The sequence below is a fragment of the Podarcis pityusensis genome (genome assembly GCF_964106645.2).
Source record: "Podarcis pityusensis genome assembly, chromosome: 17".
Lineage (NCBI taxonomy): Eukaryota > Metazoa > Chordata > Lepidosauria > Squamata > Lacertidae > Podarcis > Podarcis pityusensis.
Genome location: NC_138042.1, coordinates 30,294,222 through 30,315,999, shown reverse-complemented (window position 1 = coordinate 30,315,999; position 21,778 = coordinate 30,294,222). Strand labels below are relative to the sequence as shown.

The 21,778-nt window shown below is 44.0% G+C and overlaps 1 protein-coding gene across 1 annotated transcript; it reads right to left on the bottom strand.

Moving 5' to 3' along the window:
• Window positions 1-440: 440 nt before the first annotated feature.
• LPL (lipoprotein lipase) lies at window positions 441-21,519 on the bottom strand. Its single transcript, XM_080986894.1, has 10 exons — window positions 21,245-21,519; window positions 14,406-14,581; window positions 12,215-12,394; window positions 11,157-11,268; window positions 9,956-10,189; window positions 8,575-8,817; window positions 7,068-7,188; window positions 5,681-5,863; window positions 4,101-4,205; window positions 441-2,651 (listed from the first exon to the last, which is right to left on the bottom strand). Coding segments are annotated over exons 1-10 (1,470 nt in total). The 5' UTR covers window positions 21,360-21,519; the 3' UTR covers window positions 441-2,650.
• Window positions 21,520-21,778: the final 259 nt, after the last annotated feature.

The following is a 21,778-nucleotide window of genomic DNA, read 5'->3' as shown; positions in this document are numbered from 1 at the left end:
TTTGAGGGAAGCCACAACAGTTAATTAATGTGAAACTGTTAACAGCATGTCAGATATGTCCTTAGTGCCATGTGGTTTAAGGAAACACACGAACATTCTACATAATTGAGTTAGCTTCTGGTAGGGATCCTAGGACAATTTGCACCTTATGAACAATTGATTTGAAATACCTCAAAGCAACAAAGGACTGATTTCCCCCCATGGACTGTCCTAATGTATCACACCAAATTTTCATTTTCTCAATATTTTGCTGGGATTTTAGTTATATGAATGGACTACCCATCCTATTTAGAGGGCATGTTTATGGAGACAGGGTGTTGCTTGCAGAAGGGATGAAAGTGTTAATTTCACACATATATTCCAGTGCATTGCTAAATTTCTTTCTGTAAGTATGATCTGTTCTAGTTCTCCACCTGTTCCAAAGAAAGTCATGCCAGTGATTTCATTCTAAATTAACTTTTAATAAGCTTTCATTTTTCAGTGTAGTACAAAATGGAGATGCATCTTGGGGAGGAGGAAAGGTTTTTCATTGCGGCATTTTTCATATAACTGATTGATAAGTTCTCATTTAGAAAAATTGGCACTTTTTTTATTATGCATATAGCCGTGATAACTTCAGCAATATATACAAACTAACCTTTTGGCACATATACATACAGGTATTTTACAGATAATAAATAAGAACATTTAAAGCCTAGTTTTATTTTCTCACATATAAAATACTTCACCATTTGGTGATCAAATGCTGTTGATATTTATATTTGATTTTGCCTTGAAATGTGCAATTCATAATACATTTATAGATACTGAACCCTCACTTTTCAGGAATTTGAAAATGGAAGTATGAAATTTCGTCAAGAAGAAACACTGCCTTATCTTTATAGATCTCCTTCAATACTTAGTTATCAAACTCAATTATCCTGCCTACACCATAGTTCATCAGGGCATAGAAATCATTTTTGAGTCAGCTAAACTATTATAAATTCTTTTTAAAAAAGAATGTTCTTGAAGGATGCAGTTTCTGTTGTGTTAGATTGGGGTATGTGCGTCCTGGACCACAGTTTTGTCACCACACACAGGATTTTGGTAACAATTTATTTGTGACATGTTTTTGCTCAAACAATGAATATTAAATGTCAGATAGCCCCTCGGAACAAGAGATAGGTCAGTACATATATATTTCCAGGTATGCTTTTTCAGGTATCCTCATAAAACAGCTTTTTGTTTTAACTGAGTTATCGGCTACAAAACTGAAATGACTACTAAAGTATTTTGAGCATTCTAGTAAATACTTCTTAAGACCCCTTTGATTTATAGCTTGTCCATGTGTCCATGACTTTCTGATTCAAAGGGTGTAATGTTTGTGCATAATCTGAAAGTGTGCATATTCTAAAAGTGTGCAATACTGCTTTTTGTTAAAACCTGCATGATTTCAGACAAACACTGTTATTCAAGCTTCTGCTGTTCTTCATATTGATGAGCAACAAAAGAGGTTCCATCCCCAAATTTAAAAATACCAGCAACAAAGAGGTGTTTGTCCTTTATCCTAGTCCTAGGAACAATGATTGCAGCTGTAACAATTGCTCAAGACTAGGAGTTGTCAAATTGAAATTGATAACGGAAATAGTGTTCCTGCAATCTTCTAACAAACTGTTACTCCTTTTTACTAATTGCTTGGTACAGTGCCAGAGAGTGCATATGTTTTTATACAGATGCACTGCATTCTTGTTTAAAAAAATGAAGACAGGACATAAAAAAAAATGCTAGCTTCTTCTCTGGAAAATTTATTATCCTATTTAAAAAGTAAGTGTTCAATAAGTAATACCTAAGTGTACATAAGTGCTGACCAACTGCAGAGACTTCACCCTGCAGTCTTTCAGTCATGCTCAGGGTTGGAGGAGAAATGTATATAACAGGAATATGTTAAGTGAGAACTCTATTGCCCTCCCCCTTCAAGTGAAATTATTGCATTTCAGTCAAAGGATGCAACACTGAATGAATGACCTGAATGGAAATTGTCCAGCAAAATGTCCAAGTGATCATTAAAAAAACCTATAAAAATACAAACTCATCAGTTGAAATATCTAGCCTTTCAATAAATAGTTTTGGTTTTTTTTTACACACAGTACATTATAAAAAAGTGAGAAACTGTAACAAGGTGGAGTGACAATTATGGTAGTTTGCTCTCAATGCAATGTGAGAGGCTTCTTTAAAAAAGAACAGTTGGCTAATGTGCGCTCTTTTGCATACTGAGATAAAACAAAAATACTCTGACCCAGAGAAGGGCATCCCCATATTTTAAAGTAGGCTTCTGCACGCATATCATTCACTGGACCGAGAATACAGTGAAGATTTGAATCCTCGTTGGAAATGTTGTCTATTGCACTGCATTCATTTCAGTTGGGTGTGCGTTCAACTGGGCAACCCCAACCGCATTCTGGTGCAACCAGTCTAGAGCCTGGGTTGGGCGAGAGTCTCTTAGAGCAACGAAGAAAGTAGACAGCATTGCAGAAGACCAATAAATATTTCAATGGGTTCAGCCCCCGAGCAGCCAACATATTGGCTCTTTCCCTGAATGGAACTTCTTCACCCACTTGCTAGTCTCCGAGGAACTCAAGCGCCGATATTTATTTCGTGACTTGACCTGGTCTCTAAAAAGAAAACAATGGGGTGGCAAAGAAAGAGGAACATGAGATCCGTGGGCACAGCAGGATTGAACTTGGGGAGGGGGGAGGGAACTGCTGACAGAAGGCAGAAGAGGGGGCAGTTACAATAGCTTGTCGGCATGAGCCCACCAGGGTTCAGTATTGTGGGATGTGAAACACAAGAGCAGTCAAGTACAACATCCCTAGAGTGGACATAAAAGTGGATGTCTGGACCAGACAGTCGGAACTTCCTGTTTCTCCTAGGCTGGGACAGACTTCATCTGCATGTGACTAGAGTTAGGTGTGACCTCACCTGCAAAGGTAACCAAAGAGTAGGACTGGTCAGCCATCTCTCTCTCTGTGACCACATTCGTCTTGGCTTCCAGCCAAGAGGACAAAGGAGCTGTCTCCTTATGGGATTGTTTCCAGGTGTATATTACTTTTGTAACTTAGGTCTGCCTTCTGGGATCCATTTGTGAACAGAATGTGTGAGTAAACTCTTTTTATACTTTTATAGAAGACTGTGTCATGTCTATCTTTTTGTGAGGGACTAAATGGGGAATTACCAAGGAAACGTATTTTAGAGGCTTTAGCGAGCCTGAGCAAACGCATCCACTGTGCAAGTTTAAAAAGGGGGATGTTACTCAGCTAAATTGTAGAACTTGTTAACACAAGTTGGAAAGGGTATAATCAAACAATATATCCTCTCCTGCATCCCTGAACATTCCCGCAAGTATTTGGTGGTTTGTGCTTTTCCCCCCCTCTCCCTCAGAATGCAGAGCATATGTTTTAATTATATCCCATGGGAGGATGCCTGCACACAGAGAGAAGCGTTATGTTTGACTTTCTCTACAATGCCCTAGCAGGTTACGTACAGAACGAGGAGAACCCTGCAGTATGTGCGGTCAGTGGACTGGGGGGGTCTAGTCTAGCCCCTTAAATGTTCTTCTGGCACCTCCTTCCCAAAGCCCAGAAAGATTCTGCCCAGCTTAGGGAGGGAGGCGCGATGCTCACACACACACCGACCCAATCGCTCTCAAGGTGGCACCTCTGGCCCTAACTGGCCCCATGTCACTGAGGTACAGTCTAGCAAGAGTGCATCACCTGATTTCGCTTATAATGGAACTTGGCTCTTAATCACCACTTAGGAAGAGCAGGCATGGGTTGGATTCTACAGTGACCTGTGTGGTGGGGTGGAGCTGCTGTACTCAAGATACTAACCTTGCTAACTAACAATGCCTCTGCTGCTGCTTGCCTGAATCAGACTGAGATGGGGCAGGGCAGTGATGACGTAAGGGCTGTGAGGGCACACGGGCAGAAGTGCTGGATCATGTCTGCCACTGTTCCTGTGCAGTTCCAAACCCGCCACTGCCCTGCCCCACCCACTGTGAGAAAGGTGGTGGCAACTCATCACTCATGACCGAGTTCTCAGTGATACAGCTGCAAAGTTCTTACCATGAATCGTGATCAATGGAGTTTTTTCCAAGGCATCTCACGAATTCCACAGCTCCACCTCCTTTTTTGAGGTAAGAGAATCCATCGCGAGAGCAGAACACCAACCTGCAGAGTACACAGAATATTACCATAGCTCTTTCCCGAAACAGCTATTAATACACCATCCTAAATGCAACGTCTTATCTCTTGTTATTTAATCTGTTTCTTACACTGGAAAAGTCTTCTGAATAGTGGCATTTTATAATTGCAGGGAGGAGACAGGTTAACATGTTACTTTATTTCTTCTATGATGAAATTATACATATGGCACTTTCAATTATTCCAGAGAAGCAAGTTATGCTTACAAACCACAAAGATTTTGTGACATTAAAAATACCATCCTGGACCATATTTTGTAAAACATTTAATACTGCAAGCTTCCACTGTATAGTGCAGAGAAGTATTACAATTATATACTCCCACTGAAGTCTGATCTTTAGCAGAAGACTAAATTAGAAAAACACTGGGGGGGGGGAATGTTGCTTGCTGATTATCCTATTGACACTGTCAGCAAACCTATATGGTAAAACTTTTACTGGACCATATCACAGCATTTCCTCCTTGCTTGCTGCACAATGTATTGATGATTCCTTGCACTCTAGAGGACAGGCAGCCCACCTCTATGCTCTCTCTGGGAGTTTGACTGTATGGAACTACCTTATATTAAGACAGTCCATTGGCTAATAGAGCTCAATATTGTCTACTCTGATTGGGAGACACTCTAAAACAGGGGTCAGCAAACTTTTTCAGCGGGGGGCCGGTCCACTGTCCCTCAGACCTTGGGGGGGGGGTCGGGCTATATTTTGAGGAAAGAAATGAACAAATTCCTATGCCCCACAAATAACCCAGAGATGCATTTTAAATAAAAGCACACATTCTACTCATGTAAAAGCACCCGGCAGGCCCCGCAAATAACCCAGAGGTGCATTTTAAATAAAAGCACACATTCTACTCGTGTAAAAACATGCTGATTCCTGGATCATCCGTGGGCCGGATTTAGAAGGCAATTGGGCCAGATCCAGCCCCTGGGCCTTAGTTTGCCAACCCATGGTCTAAAGTGTCCAGAGAGCGCCAAGTATTCGGCTCACTGAATGGGCTGTTCCTCTCCATCCTCCAGCATCCCCAAAGCAGCTTATCACAAGAGTCAGAGGACCCTCAAACAATGTGGGATATGGTGTGGAAGGCTGCTGGTGGTGAGGGGAGTCTCCCTTGCATGAGAAGAACTGCCTTTCGCTCACATGGTGCACCTCATGGTGCCAAGGTCTCTCTCAACTCTGCTAGTAGAGATGTTTTAACTCAAGTGTGGTGGACCCGTGGAACTCCGATATTGCTGGATTATAAATCCCATGTTCCCTGACCATGGGCCATGCTGGAGGGCCACAGGTTCACCAGCCCTGCCTGAACTCATCTGGGTTTCCCATCCACACAAAATTTCAGCATACCACTTTCACAGAGAATGGATAGATGGCAACTAGTCCTAGATGAAAGCAAAATGTGCTGCAAGGTAAATGACACACACATGGCACAATCCATTCTCTTACTTTTTCTGGGTTTCTCCAGCCTTGACTCTGACTTTTTGGATGCCAAACTCAGGGGTACCCCACCAATCGGCCCAGTCGAGAAATGAGCCTTTCTCCCACTGGATTTTGACAATGAGCAAGTCCCCAATGTCAACCTCTGTGTAGATCAGGAACGAATGAGTTTTGTTTGTGGAGATCTCGGGCCTGTTAAAAAAGAAAATCTATGCTTAGGCAATACTTCCCTGAAACCTTGTAAGAATTCAGTTATCTGAGAATGCAGTTGTTTCTTGAATGAGGAAACATGGAAAAGACTAAGGTGCTGGCTCATAGGACATAGCACACATCGTATCAAACATGTATAGGAGCAAAGATGTTCCACTAAATAATCAATTCTACCACTATGTCAATCCTTATTGTAGCATCCACACAGGCACACGAGAGAGAAAGTGGGACAGTGGCTTGCAACAGACCAAGCTGAGACAACTCAAAACAAGAGCATGAAGTAGAGACAGAACCCATTGTTCAATACCATTACAGTGGTACCTCGGGTTAAGAACTTAATTCGTTCCAGAGGTCTGTTCTTAACCTGAAACTGTTCTTAACCTGAAACAGCACTTTAGCTAATGGGGCCTCCCACTGCTGCCGGAGCACGATTTCTGTTCTCATCCTGAAGCAAAGTTCTTAACCCGAGGTACTATTTCTGGGTTAGTGGAGTCTGTAACCTGAAGCGTCTGTAACCTGAACTGTCTGTAACCCAAGGTACCACTGTATTAGACTACATCTGCCCACAGAATCACACATGGGAGAAGGAAGTTCAGATTTAATTTTAAATCTCTGGTGGACTTAGGTGCCCTAACTGCCTTGTGACTGTAATCTTTGTACACAAAGATATGATTAGAGGAACTCAGCAATAAAAATTCAGTTATCTATGTGATTAAGTCACGAGACATAAGGGCATAAAAATACAGCGCCTACTGAACTCTTCATTTTATTTTATTTTAAAGTGAATGGGTGGAGATCTGCATACACAAAGAACAACACATATGACTTCTACTCATAGCTTTATCATTTACACAACACAACTCCTAAGCAATTTGAAGCTTTTGCCATACCTGGTCAATTGAGTCCCATAATACAGAAAGAGGCAAAGTGATTTTACTCTCTGCCCTGCATAGCTGCTTAGCTCCTTAACTATTTCTCAAACTGGATGGCTGCCTTTGTATGCTGAAGTGTTTTGAAGTGTGTGTTTTGGACTCAGTCAGACTACAAGATGCAGACTGAGAAGCAAGCCTCTGCATGACTGATTGATTATAGAGTCTTTGTATAACTCTGTGTGTGTGTCTGTATGTCCATACATTTAACATTTTTCTACTACCCAAAATAAATGCAGTTGTTTGTCAATACTCACAGTGAAATTGCAATATTCTCACTTTCATCCTTCGTGCCATAGAAAGAGAGACGGAATTGCTGGTCTTTCTTGGTTGTATTCACCTTTGCGAAAAAATGGATCTTGACTTGATAATGATAGACTAAGCAACAAAAAGAGAGACCAAAAACAACAGATGAAAAACCTAAATTCAATTCTTTTTAATTATCTTGAGTTAGAAGCCACTACTTTTATTCAAGCATATCAATACTTCTGCATCCAAGTCACAAAGTCAGTTTTGTAAGATTTATTCACCATCAGTTAACAAAAGATCATAAAATCCATTGATAATCACCTTCTGTATCATGTGATGGAAAGGTGGGGTATAAATTTAACAAATAAATCAATTTATACCCAATCATAGAACTTTATCCAATTATCTCATATCTGCAAACAATGCTGTTTTTTTGCATTGTGACTGGATTCTGGACAATAATGGAATGAATTAACAATGTCAATCAATCAATCAATCAATCAATTTATTGTGCATAGCCAAAGGCCTTTACAATGTACAGCTGAGGGCAAGGCAAAGCTTTCCTCTGAAATTGCATGACATACCCTATAAAAGTCTGCAGCATAAAAAGTTTACAGCATGAAATTTTAAAATTAGAGAGCATTAACATGTCTGGAATGGAGCTTCTTAGCTGCCAGAGCAAATTTGGGTACCAGGTGTGTCATCTGTAGATCTTTATCAGAGTCCGACTGCCACTTCCTAGGGGGATTGGCCCTATACTGTATACACAGTGGGGGCAAATTAGCAGGTAGCACATGATATCCTCAACCTGATTGCATCCATCAATGCATTTGCGTTCCATATTGGGAATTCCCAGGTATCTCCCCTCTAAGTATGCTGAGGGCATCTGTTGGAACCTTAGTTCAACAAATGCCCCACTCAGTCATGGGAAAGTCAGTGTCTCAAGGTCTTGAATGGTTGATCTTAATTTGGGGGTACCAGGAAGACTAACGAGCAGCTATAATGGATGCTCTATCTTGATTGGCATTCTGGTCAAAGATCCAATTTCTAAGGTCATGTGAACTCAGGGCCAAATATTTCTCCATTTGGAGATTTTAAGCCCTAAACTTATTGTGACACTTTTGCACCCAGCCACTTGTTTTTAGTTGCTCTAACCAGAAGAGCTTAGTAGGAATATGGCCCTCAGAGGCATTTAGTCTGTGCCAGTATCTGAGGTAGGCTAGATTGATTCCAGCTGTTATCGAGGGGAGACCCAACTCAGTTCAGAGGTGGATGACCAGCGAAATTAACAATGTCAGATCCAGACAAAACAGCTGGTACGGCCGCAGTCTGCTTCTCTCCTTACTCGGGGAAAGAGAGGCATGATTCAGGTGGAAGGTTCCTGCACAAGCTCCTTTGAATAAATAGTGCCTATGCAAGAGAACTACCAGGCTTTTCCATCATTCTCTTTAAATTATTTATATTCATGCACAAAAAAACCCCAGAGATTAGAATAGAGAAAGTCATCACTTTTACCTTTGTAAGGCATTTGACTTCGAGTCTTCAGGTACATCTTGGTGCCCCTCTTGCTTCTTACTCTGTTGGCTTTGTAGCCCAAGTTGTTGCAGCGGTTCTTTCTGCAGCTCAAGCAGAGCCCTTTGTCAAACGCTTCTTTTGAGTTGCAGCGATAGGCCATGATTGGTTTCTCCTCGTACAAGAGGGAATCGATGAAGAGGTGAATGGAGCGTTCATGGGAGCATTTCAGCAGCTGATCTGCGTCTTTAAGAAAAAGGAAGCCATTATGTTACGGATGCACAGCTTACAGATGCGTGCCCTTTGTTAAACATATTCAATATATGCAGGCGCAGTAAATGGCCTCCAGTTTTGACTTTTTGGAGGCCAAAATCAGTAAGTTTCAATGATGCAGATTTCCCCCCTAGAAAAAGAAGAAATGTGATTTTTCTGCTCGTTCCAATGTAAGGATTTTCACTATAGATAAGAAGAAATAACCAATGTAATAGGGACCAGCATGAAGATCAATTCTCACATATATATGATATAGGTTAAATACTATTACCTTGAAGGCTATAGTTGATTAAAGGTAAAGGGACCCCTGACCATTAGGTCCAGTCGTGACCGACTCTGGGGTTGCGGCGCTCATCTCGCTTTATTGGCTGAGGGAGCCGGCGTACAACTTCCGGGTCATGCGGCCAGCATGACTAAGCTGCTTCTGGTGAACCAGAGCAGCGCACGGAAATGCCGTTTACCTTCCTGCTGGAGCGGTACCTAGTTATCTACTTGCACTTTGAGGTGCTTTCGAACTGCTAGGTTGGCAGGAGCAGGGACCAAGCAACGGGATCTCACCCCATTGCAGGGATTCGAACCGCTGACCTTCTGATCAGCAAGTCCTGTGGTTTACCCACAGTGCCACCCATGTCCCATAGTTGATTAAGCGATCATAAATTAAAAATAAGTGTTTCTGACACATTTAAGAATGATGTATTCTATGACACTGTTGATTGTATTTTACTTGTAAAATATTGTGGGTCAAGTCCCCATTTGCAGTGGATATGCTGGACCTAGCCATCCAACATTAAAATAAGCAGCTCTCTAATGCATAACACCTCTGGAGAATATTGAGTGTTTTCTTAACCATTCATCCACTGCATCTCTTGAATTCCCCAGTTGAGAATTGATAATGTGATTGGGAAACTAAAAAAAAAAAATCTAGCTAAACTTGGAATAAGTGTGAATTCAAACAAGAAAAAGTATAAAATGGATGTTTCTGCGAAGGATCTGAAAAAAGGGAAGCAAGTTTTCAGAAGAATTTAATGTTCAGTAGCACATATGAACACAATTAACCACTAGCTTTCGGTCATATTTATGCCTTTATTAAGAATCAGACTTGAAAACTCACCTTGAAGTCCTCCTTCTGCAATCAGGAGCAGGGCTTGCGCGACGTTGCAACCAGGTTGGAAGATACCTCCATTAGGGTAGATATCAACATGCCCAACAGGTTTCTGTATTCCAATGCTGCGATCTGGGGACCCCCTTGTGAAAGTGTGCAAGACATCTACAAAGACAGCGTCATCTGGGGAAAGGCGTACGGATGCCTCAGCATATTCAAAGTTAGGGCCAGCAGGATCTAAACCTTAGGAGGGAAGAAAACTGTTAGAAATCCCTGTAAGTATGATGCTTTTGTACGGCACATTGTCTAAAACAGAGCTTCCCAAACTTTTCATGTTGGTGATACCCCTTTTTAAAGACATATGGTGCATCATTTCGCGACACAGTAATTCAGTTTTACTAGCAAACCAGAAGTTAAACTAACCCCTTTGCAGCTGCAGGAGAAGTGCAGGGAGCATTCACATGACATACCTACACACTGCAGCCGGCACACTAACGTGTCACAACACACAATTTGGAAAACTCTGGTCTGAAAGAATGAGTGGTAGAGTTCCATAGGCCGGATTCACCTAACCTTGCATTCTAGCAGAAGCCAGTGCAAGGTCTCCCACTAGCACAATGGGCCTTTGCCCCCTCTCTTTCCGCAAATGAGGATTGGAAGAACCCTAGTGGGAGGACAGGGGAGATTTGTTTTGTCAGGAAAGTAGAAATACTTGTACCAATGGATTGGTGTAACATTGAATTCCTCCCCATTTCTCATTCAGTTCAATGGCAAAATTCCCACAGATATAAATAGCTCTCAACAGCACCTGCGCCTGCCCTGTGGAACGCCCTCCCATCAGATGTCAAGGAAATAACTATCTGACTTTTAGAAGACATCTGAAGGCAGCCCTGTTAGGAAAGTTTTTAATATTTGATGTTTTATTCTGTTTTTAATCCTTCGGGAGCCGCCCAGAATGACTGGGGAAACCTAGCCAGATGGGCAGGGTATAAATAATAAATGATGATGGTGATGGTGATGATGATGCTAGAAACAGAATCCTATAACTATTAGCACTACATCCCATTTCAGAAAGGTTGTAAAGCCTTTATGTAACATTTTAATGACCCTTTCCTGGTTTTGTTCTGAGGATAATTCATTTTGTAACGTGGAAGGAACCACGGCATTCAACCTTTCCTTTTTTAACTCAATGGCATCAATATTAGCTTACCAGTAATTCTGTTAATCTTATTAGTGGTCAGACTCCCAGCAATGCCAGCAACATGGGCACCAAGGCTGTATCCCAGCAAATGGACTTTGTTCAGTGAGTAACTGAATTGCTCCTATGAAAAAAAATCATATTAAAAAGATTAAGCTCTAAATCTAGAGTTTTTATCTTGCTTGACACTGAACAGCCGATGAACTGATTTGCGACAGGGGCCAGCCTAGCACTTGGGCTGCTCCCAGACTACACACACACACCCAAGTCTTGCCCAGCGCTGCTTTGCACCTTCATTGAGTGGTTTTGCCTGCCTGGATTGGCTCCTTGAACTCTGACCATGCCTCTTTCCTGCTTGGATGGAGGCTGCAGAACAGTGTGTGTGTGTGGCTAGCAACCTACAGTACAAAGGTAAAGTTCACATTGACTGCTATGCCCACTTTTGCTTCCAGTGCTTCCCAGCACAGGAATGAGGCTCCCAGAAGGTTATCTATACAAGAATGTGGCCCTCACCCCTGATTTAGTCCAAAAATACTACAGCAGGAAGCCTACCACAAACCCACTCAACTTGCGCTAGAGCAGGGTACAACTCCCATCATCCCTAGCTAGCAAGACCAGTGGTCAGGGATGATGCGAGTTGTAGTCCAAAAACAGCTGGAGACCCAAGGTTGGGGGAGCATGGCTACTATTCATATATCCAGGAGACTAAGGACAAAGAAAAGAAAAAAAAGGACAAAGAGGTGTGATCCTTGCCAAAGCTGCAGCTCGGATTCTCAGATGTTCTTCCATATTAAAAAATCCCCAGACAGAAATCCATTAGGATGGAAAGAAGGTTCTCTAGTCTGGCCTTCTGCCCAGTCTATATGCAGAACGTTCCCTCCATTGGGAGAATATTTAAACATGTAATTACCCCACCTGCAGACCCATGTGGCACACTTCAACAAGAGATGCATCGCTAGATTTCGCTGACTGCATAGCTATGCTTTAATAAATAGCGTTTATAGTACATATTCTACACCTTTACCCTTCCTTGAATGTATTATGCACTAAAAATGAATGCAACTGCTTACCTCCAGCCAGTCAACAAACTTGGCAACATCTTCTCCCACCTCCTTTGTGTAGGCAGCAGAATCTGGATAATGTAAGCTGGATCGAGACAGCCAATCAACGACAATAACATTTGAATGGGGTTCCCTTTGATACAGAGCCTTTACCAGCTTGGGGACCCAGCTCTCGTACATGCCAATCACCTGCAAGACAGGAATAGAAACCACATTATTCTGTCTCAAGCTGTCACAGGGACCCCCCAACCAAGGAAGCAGTGTATGAACACACAAGATTAACACAATTTTCAAAGGTTTCCAGTGTGGGAACCTAAGAGGAAAGCATGTTTGATTAGGTAATTATATCACAGCAGCATCTAAGGTATATTTTAGGGGGATGGGAATCACTGAGGACGGATATCAGCAGTATTAGTATAGTAAGTAAGTAAGCTTTACTGTACGAGCCAAATGCCATGACAAAACCATAGAATATATATATATATATATATATATATATATATATATATATATATATATAGCTGTAAAGGTAAAGGGACCCCTCACCATTAGATCCAGTCGTGACCGACTCTGGGGTTGCGGTGCTCATTTCGCTTTATTGGCCAAGGGAGCCGGAGTACAGTTTCCGGGTCATGTGGCCAGCATGACTAAGCCACTTCTGGCGAACCAGAGCAGCGCACGGAAATGCCGTTTACCTTCCCGCTGGAGCGGTACCTATTGATTTACTTGCACTTTGACGTGCTTTCGAATTGCTAGGTTGGCAGGAGCACGGACTGAGCAACAGGAGCTCACCCTGTCGCGGGGATTCGAACCGCCAACCTTCTGATAGGCAAGCCCTAGGCTCTGTGGTTTAACCCACAGCGCCACCTACGTCCCATATATAGCTGTGTATATATATAAACAGCCACTGCCTGAACCATCAAAATCATAGAATGCATATGCACAGACTGGGGACTCCACACAGAATACACAAATTTCCAATTTAGACCTATTAGTATAGTGAACACATACAAAATTCCCTCTCACAAGATGTGGTGATCAATTGTAGCCTAGATGGCTTTAAATAAGAATATGAAACTCTACTCGTCTAGTCTAGCATCCTGTTCTGACAATTGCCAACCTGTTCTCTCACTGCCTGTGCAAAGCCTGCGAGACCTGAGCACAAGGTCTGCCCACTTGCAATTCCCAGCAACTGTCATTCGGAGGCATGTGGAGGCAATGGAATGGAGGCAGAACATGAAAATCTACCTAAACAGAACTGGACACATTTGCGAAGGATAAGTCTACTATTCACCATGAAAGCTAAATGGAAACTGCATGCACAGAGGCAATATATCCCTTGAATACCAGATGCTGGAGTCAGACAAGAACAATGCCCTGGTCTTAATGCCCTGCTTGTTTAAGGACCAGGGCGAGTACTGGGAACCTTCAGTTCCATATGGGGCCCTGGCAAGTGATTCAGCTAAGAACATCTTCCCAGCAATGAAGTATTCTCAAGCTCTGGGTGGCCCTGTCTTATTGGGCCCTCCTGAATCAGAAAGCCTTCCCTGTTTGGGCTGGTACACTACCTGAATAGTAAGGTCTTTCAACAGTGGTGTGTTTCTACTGTGCCTGACTTCGCCCCTTAGCCCTGACTCTCTGGCTCTTGAACCACCTCTGACAGCTGCCTACAACTCACCCTTGACAGCTTCTTGGCTTCCAGAAGTATCTGGCTGGCCAACGGTGGAAACAGAATGATGGACTAGACCAGTGTTTCCCAACCTTGGGTCTCCAGCTGTTTTGGGACTACAATTCCCATCATCCCTCACCACTGGTCTTGCTAGCTAGGGATGATGGGAGTTGTAGTCCCAAAAACAGCTGGAGAACCAAGTTTGGGAAACCCCGCACTAGACTGGCCCTTGCTTTCTCACTGAACTCTGCTGCTCTTATTTTGCTAAAGGTTATGATATTTTTTAAGCTTAATATTATATTTGCTGCAAATTACTTATAAACACATAATATGTATTTCTAAGAACAAGTCTAAAGACTTTTTAACACTAAATGGAGCTCAGAAGGCTATCTGCCACCCACAAATGTGACAACTATTTGAAGTGGTATAGCATATGAGAATGATACAGAAAATTCGCTAATAGACTCTATTCAAACCGCTCTGAATCAGAAAGCAACTGTGAAGCACCAGGAGAAGTGCAACCCCTCTTACCGTCCATCCATGTATAACCACAAAGGTTTTACTGGTGTGATTGAAGCTGCACTGCGCTACACTGGTTTCCTGGCCAGGAACTATGAGGCAGGTGTCTTCATCAGGTTTCCCAGGTGTCCTTAAAGAAAATTTGCTCTCAATGCTGCTGAAGTCCCACTTTTTGTCCGTAGTGCTCCCTAATGTGAGAACAAAACATGAAAACATTAAAATGACTTAAAAGAAAAGGAATGCCAGCAAATAATGTGATCGTTCTGCATTGCACACACAGCCTGTGTGGCCATAGTTCTCTTGAAGGGTCTTCCTTGAGGATGGTGGACCACTGTCCCCTGCCCATCCTAGGCTGCTGGCAAGCCCACAGCTATCATTGCTTTAGCAGCTGTATTAGCAGCTAAAGAGGCAGATGGGCCACCCTGTTTCCGAGCCCTTGCTACGATGGAATTCATCAGCATGTAAATCATTTGCCGCACAAAGAAAACGCATATTATTATAATTTAAAAATTTATCACATTACCAATGGTTTTTTTTCTTAGCTCAGCCTTGCAAGTTGATTCACAAACATTAGTAACCTGTCTGCATGTGTGTGTACACAACACAGTTCACAAAACACAGTTTATAAAAGGATTCCTGTCTTGTGTGCCTGGCTATCTATAAACCCCACCATCATCAAATATTTTACTTGAATCAAGACATTTAGACTTCACTAGCAGCTTTCATCTTGCTCTTTAACAAAAGGGGCAGACAATATATTTTGCAGTGAAGATTGCTTAATTTTAACATTAAGCATGGTCTAATCTCAGTCCTTTGCCAAATAGGCAGCTCTTGGTCTGCTTCCACCTATCAAATATTTATTCACCTTTTCATAACATAGCAAATGTTGGTATTACAGCTGCCTTGTTTATCTAACTGTGTATTCAATTCGTTGTTTCACATAAGAGTTTCACAATGTTCTGGGAACCTATTTGTGGAGTGCTGTTCAGAACTAGCAAAGGAAATGACGAAACCACAGCGTCTAATATATGTGTACAAATACAACAGAGACTTGGATGACTCTTAATTAGGCTGAGATTTTACTTTCTGCGACCTTTACAAAAACTATCATGCTATTACATGTATCCTAGGATGTATATACACAAAAAATATTGAACTGACAGGTTTTCCCACTGAAATCACGAATGTTGCGCTGGAATTTATTTATATTATTATTATTATTATTATTATTATTATTATTATTATTATTATTATACCACCCTACATCTGGAGGTCTCAGGGTGATTCAGCCCATCATATCCAAGTAGGCCAATGGTTCCTCTAACAGTTATATGTTTAATACCCTAACCTAAGCTCTAGGTGAAGAAATGCCAGCATTTTCAAAGGGTGTATTCCCATTTCAAAGTTAAGCATGCGTATATTTGCAAAATGAGTCCAGCACCATATTCCTTGGGTTGAAATCAGTAGGACTTTTGTCTCTCTGGCTTCTGTGCATTGGTGCCAGGAAGGCTAAAAGGTGTGTGTAGTGGAAGGGAAGTAAAGGAAGCAATTAAACTCATTTATTTTTGTGGAAATTATTCTCAGACTTTGGAATCTGTGACTCTTTGGCTCCCCTGCCTCTGAAGGAAAATATTTTAGTATGGCTGGGATCACACATACCATATTGTGCATTTATTAGAACTAAATAAATTTAGAATTATTCCCCCCCCCCCATTTGTTTATTTTACATAATGCCTTTCAACCTGCTAGGACTCACTGCCATCTTCAGGGAGCTCCCTTTTATTCCTTCAGTCCTAGCTGAAGAATTTTGGTTCAGGCAGGCATTCCCAGGTTTATGCTGTTTAATGGTATAGGGTTTCTTTTTTTTATGCTGACTGGTGCTAGTTCATATTACCACTTATGATATTTTATGGCAGCTTTCGCACCTCATTGTTGTCAGTCTCAAGTACCACTCACAGTAGCCTTGCAAAACAAATGCATTGTCTCCTCAACCTATTGCCAGTTCCTAAGTACATCTTTAGGTTTATCACAGATTGCTAAATAAATATTCATTTTACCCACTAAGAAAAGGAAATTCATAGTTGAGTAGGTCTTAAGCTAAGTTAAAACAAACTCTTTGCTGCTCCATTAAGTGATGAATCGATAGACTTCTGGATGGAATAAAGAGAGCCTTCAACTATACAGAATGCATACAGGAAACTCTGTAATAGACTTCTGGTCATGAAAGGTTCTTGTTCCAAACAGAAACACAAAGAAGAACACCCTGTCTGTATTTTATTTACACCTTTGCATTTCTATACTTAGCTACTCTACAACTCCAGTAAGTTCATATAATTTCATAAACACAAAACTTTTACCAGTTTATACCTAGCAAGACATCTTGGCATGAAAAGCCAAGCTTATTTCATTTGAATTGCTGCCTGCCAGCTAAGTATACATAGCATACACATATACTGCCTTTATGCAGTATATGACTGTTATTAAGATTTCTACAGCACCTTTGAAGAGCTCAAATAAATATGAACTGTCTAGACCAACTAACAGTCTATACACCCTAGAACAGAGCTTTAGAAACTGAGTCATGACACATTAGTGTGTCAGCTGCAGTGTGCAGGTGTGTTGCGTGAACGCTCCCCGCGCTCCTCCCGGGGCTGGTGGAAAGGGGTTAGTTTAACCTCTGGTTTTCTAGTAAAACTGAATTACAGTACTGTGTTGCGAAATGATGTATGTCTAAAAAGTGTGTCACCCACATGAAAACTTTGGAAAGCTCTGCCCTAGAATCATAGAATTCACCAAGCAAGTAAAGGTTAGTGGGAATGTTTTTCCTACCTCTGAAGTACAATTACTTATAGTAGGAATGCTAGTAACCATCAAAAGCAGGGTCAAGCACCAAAAAGCAGGATGCAACACTAACACTTGCATTAGAATTATTTTATTGCTGCAATTTGTAATGCCAACCATCTGGAGGCCCAATCAAAACCTCCAATCAGGGATAGAGTTAATGTTTTCCAGTGAAGCCCCACCCTCTCCACCTGACGCTGTTATTAATCCCAGGAGAGAAGCTTCATTAGCCACTAAAAATGAAAAGGCGGCTTCTAGTTTAAAATCAGGGAAAGAGTATTCTCTATAAAACACTGCAACCACCATTCATATCAGCTGAGCACAGGAGAGCATTTATTGAACTTTGTGCACAAAACTGTTGCAATTTACATGAACAACAATACTCAAAATTTGCAACTACTGTATCAGCATTTACACAGTGTATTCCGGAAACAACTGCTACAGATAAGAAGCTGGCAATTCAGCTGTTAACTGACCAATGTTATGTTAAGTTATTGGTCACAAACTTTCTACAATTCACAATAAAATGAAGCTTTGCCAAGTTCCTTTCAAGTAGTTATTATTTTCCCTATTATGGAAATAGGGAAAATATGTATTAAATAAGCTACATTAACTTAACTTCCTGCAGTGTAACTCACCGACTTTATGATCTAACACGCTAGGAAGGACACAAAAAAGATGCTGTGATCAATGGCTGGCAGGTGGTATGTTGTAAACAGCTTCACTGATCAGGAACAAAAGCCCACCGACTGACACCCGATGGTGAACCAGAGGCCAAGCCTAATCTTTGAGAAATGGGTGTTTAACTTGGTTGCAAGTGAGGTATTTTGCAAGGGGGATTAAGAAAATATTTGGGGGTTTTCCTACTTGACTAAAGAGTTCTCCTTGTCATTCTTTTCATTTTCTGCATTTTAGCTATGTATGCTTTCAGAGCACAGCACAGAACGTTTCAAGCTGATGATGTGTGGTCCTGTTCTGCCCAGTTTAGACTGGTGGCCTAAACTTTTGCTGGTGAAGTATGCAGGACTTAACAGTACAGTGGTACCTCGGTTTAAGAATAGTCCAGTTTAAGAACGATTTGGTTTACAATCTCCACAAAACCGGAAAACGTGTCCTGGTTTGAGAACTTTACCTCGGTCTAAGAATGGAATCCGAGTGGTGGAAGGGCACCGGCAATGGGAGGCCTCATTAGGGAAAGTGAGCCTTGGTTTAAGAACAGTTTTGGTTTAAGAACGGACTTCCGGAACTGATTAAGTTCATAAACAGAGGTATGGCCAAATGTCTGCTGCCCGCAATGTCCTCTAGATCTGGTCTATTATGCTGGCCTCCCAGGTGGCAGTGATACAGCACAAGTATGCTTGCACTGTGTTTGAATCCATTGTAGTAACTTCTGTTACTGTGTTTGAATCCATTGTAGTAACTTCTGGAATGGAACTGCCACCTTACACATGCAAAATAAATGTGAATGGTCTCCCCACCCCCAATATAAATGAAGAAGCCTGAGCAGGACATGCATGCTAGTGTTATTCACAGAGCAGCATGAGACAGAAACTCTGAAAGAATCCACATGTGCTCAAATTATTGCCTTCTTCACATGCCATGGTAAGTCAGAATTTGGTTTGCCATTACCATGCAAACATGCTACCTCCCAGAGGAAAATTTCCCTCTTTTGTTCCTTCTCAGGCTTATTATGTCAGTAAGGCACAGCAACTAAGCCAAGGTTTGGTTTTGTGTGTTGTGTGAACCCAGGATCATGGTTAAAGGATCTCCTTCTTCACTACAACCTGTTAAGCAAGCAAGCGAACTGTAAAATGAACCTTGACTTCAGAATATGTGAAGCTAGGGAAGGCAGAACTTGCTGTTTCTACCCATCACAAATCTGTTAAAAGCACATTAGTCCTGCCATTTTGCTCATGCAGCCATAAGACTGGAATAATGCAACATATGAAAATTGGAATGTGGTCACAGAGTGACTAATCTGTAATATGTAGGCCTGAATACTGAACACTACCTTACCAGATGGTAACAGTCGTGAAAGGTGCTTTTAAAAAGCAATGAATAGGTGCTTTTTCTGCACAAGCAACTTTGGACTTTCAACAACTCTAGCAACTCTGACTAAGGCTTTTAAATAACAACAACAACAACAACAACAACAACAACGTCTTCAATGAGCCCAATGGGGTGGTGGTAGTCAGCGAAAGTACTTTACTAGGAGCATATATACCAGAAAACAAGGGCTACATCTTGCAGACAGAAAACATGCAGTGTGCACAGTGCGATTAGAGAAGCCCTTTGCTAACACTTTGCCAAGTTTTGTGTGAGGGGCGGAAAGGAGAATTTTAGGCACTCTCCATCTATCTCCCTTGAACTGCAAACCTAGTGTATGGCCAGTCTCTCTTCCATCCTTTCAGCTTTCTTCCCGGCTCTCTAAGGGTTGCATCTGGAGATTGGGTGTGTGTGGCTATATTGGCATCCAATGGGCACAAGAACATGCGCCTGCATGAGGATTAGACGACTGACTTCCAACGCACCCTGTGGAGACCAAAACACCCGCGAAACAGCGCTTTTCCCTTCCCTTCCCTCTCTGGTTACTACACAACTTTCCACAGGCACTTCCTCCCCGCTCCCTCCCTCCCTCCCTTGAGTGGCGCTTTCATCCTCCAGGGAGCATCCCAGCCAGGCTTTCCCCGGCACGGAAGCTGGAGCCGAGGCGGCAGCCGCTCTCCCTCCGCACGATCCCTCCCTCCTTCCCTGCCTGCACCGGCTCCCAGCAGCCCTTGAACCAGGGTGACCTTGGCCCACGTTCCAGGGATTCCTGGGCTCGCGAGCGGAGGAGTTACTAGCGGTCACCAGCAGCAGCCGTCAGCCGGCGGGCCCCTTCCCCGCCCAGCACACTCCTCCAGAGCGCGCGGGTGCCGGAGGAGAGCCGCCCTGCCCACTCCTGACGCGGCGGCGGCGCTGGCACGAGGAAGGGCGGCGGGCGGCAACAAGGAAGCGCGCAAAAGCAGCCGCGGGGCGGGAAGGAAGCTCGCGCCTCGCAGCGTGCGCGCCCCGAGCCACGGAACCTGCGCCTCCCCGACGCGCACGCCGAGCCCCACAAACCCTTCGCCTCAGCGCGCCTTTCCTTTTCGGCTCAAGTTCCGCAGGGCGTCGAGCTGCGGCATCGTAACCCCGTCAAGCGTCCCCAAACTTCTTTATGTATCTTAACCCGCCGCCACCACTCCTTCCTTTCGCCCTTCCAATCTGGGGTCGTCTTCTCCCCTCTCTCTCCCTTCCGCGGCGCCTCACATTTCCCCGCCAATACGCACAAAACTGCCGCGCAATGGTCCAACCGGCAGGCCCTTCTCTTAAGGGCGCCTAGTCACAGAGAAGCCCTAGCGGGCGGGGCAGGTTCACCACTAAACAGCACACCTGCTTCTTCCGCAGTCGCGGGAAAAACTTAAGTCGCCTCATCCCGCGCGCGCTGGACTGCTTGCGGAAACGCGGACTGTGCTACAAGCCCTTACAGGGTCCTCCGCGCTTCCGCGCATACCTTTCCCTACCATCCTCGGGTATGAACTTCTCCGAACACCCCCCCCCTCCCCGCTTGACACTTGGCACCGCCCCGGGATGCCGGAGGCGCCCCTGCACTCAAACTTGGGAGCCAAGTCCCCTGACGTCGGCGCGCATTACTTCCCAGTGAGCTCGCCCTGTCAGCCGCCCTTCCAGACCCACCGCGAAAATTGGCGCCCGCTTCTGACTGACCAGCGCCTTATCCTCGCGCTCCAGACGTCCGCTTGTCCTCCTCCCGCCCTCTCTGCTCCTCAGCCGCCTCCGCGGGTTCCCTTCCACTCCGCCCGCTCGACGCGTCTACCTGCTACTACTGCTCGCCCTCCCGCCACCCCAAAGCCAGCGCGGGCGCCGCGCAACGCTCCTTCTCTCCCGCCAACCCCAGCCAGGTTCGCTTCGCAGAGCGCTCGCTGGTCGCGTGGCCGCCTCGCTCTCTGGGCTGCGAGCGGGTCTGCACTTACTGGGGACCGAGGTGGTGCTGGTGGCGGCGGCGTTGCTGCTGCTGCTGCTCGGGGCGGCGGGCTGGGAGGCAAGAGCGACGAGGCACAGGGCTGCCAGCAGCGCGCGCCTGTCCATCGCTCCGGAGACCGGGGTAGAGGCTCCGCGAGCGCAAGGTGGCGGGCGGCGTCCGTGCGGGAAAGTTTCCCCTCAAGTTGTGCCGTGGGAAGGCGGGGAGGATTCGGAGGGCGCCCTCGGAATGGCACGAAGGCAAGATACTCGCGCTTGCCCCCCACCCCGCCCAAGCCGGCGCTTTATAGAAATATGCAAATGAAGCTCGGCACCTATTGGTTCGAGGAGGGGAGGAGGGGCCCGACCCCTGGGCTGAGCAATGCGCGCGAGGAAGGCTCCGCTCAAACACTTCTGCAAGGCTCGCTTCCTTTTGGCGCAGCTGGAGTTGCTCGGAGCCGAGAAGGCAGTGGGCGGAGGAATGCCTTGCAAGCCCCAAACTTAAAGGACGAGGGGCTGCAATTGCGCGGAAGGAAACCACTGGGGAA

Excerpts from the sequence above, each read along its gene's own strand:
- LPL (XM_080986894.1), bottom strand. The coding sequence starts at position 21,359 with ATGGACAGGCGCGCGCTGCTGGCAGCCCTGTGCCTCGTCGCTCTTGCC. Across the intron at positions 7,189-8,574 it reads AAGTCAAATGCCTTACAAAG|TCTATCATTATCAAGTCAAG; the intron begins GTAAAAGTGATG and ends TTTGTTGCTTAG. Across the intron at positions 4,206-5,680 it reads GCTGGAGAAACCCAGAAAAA|GTTGGTGTTCTGCTCTCGCG; the intron begins GTAAGAGAATGG and ends TGTACTCTGCAG.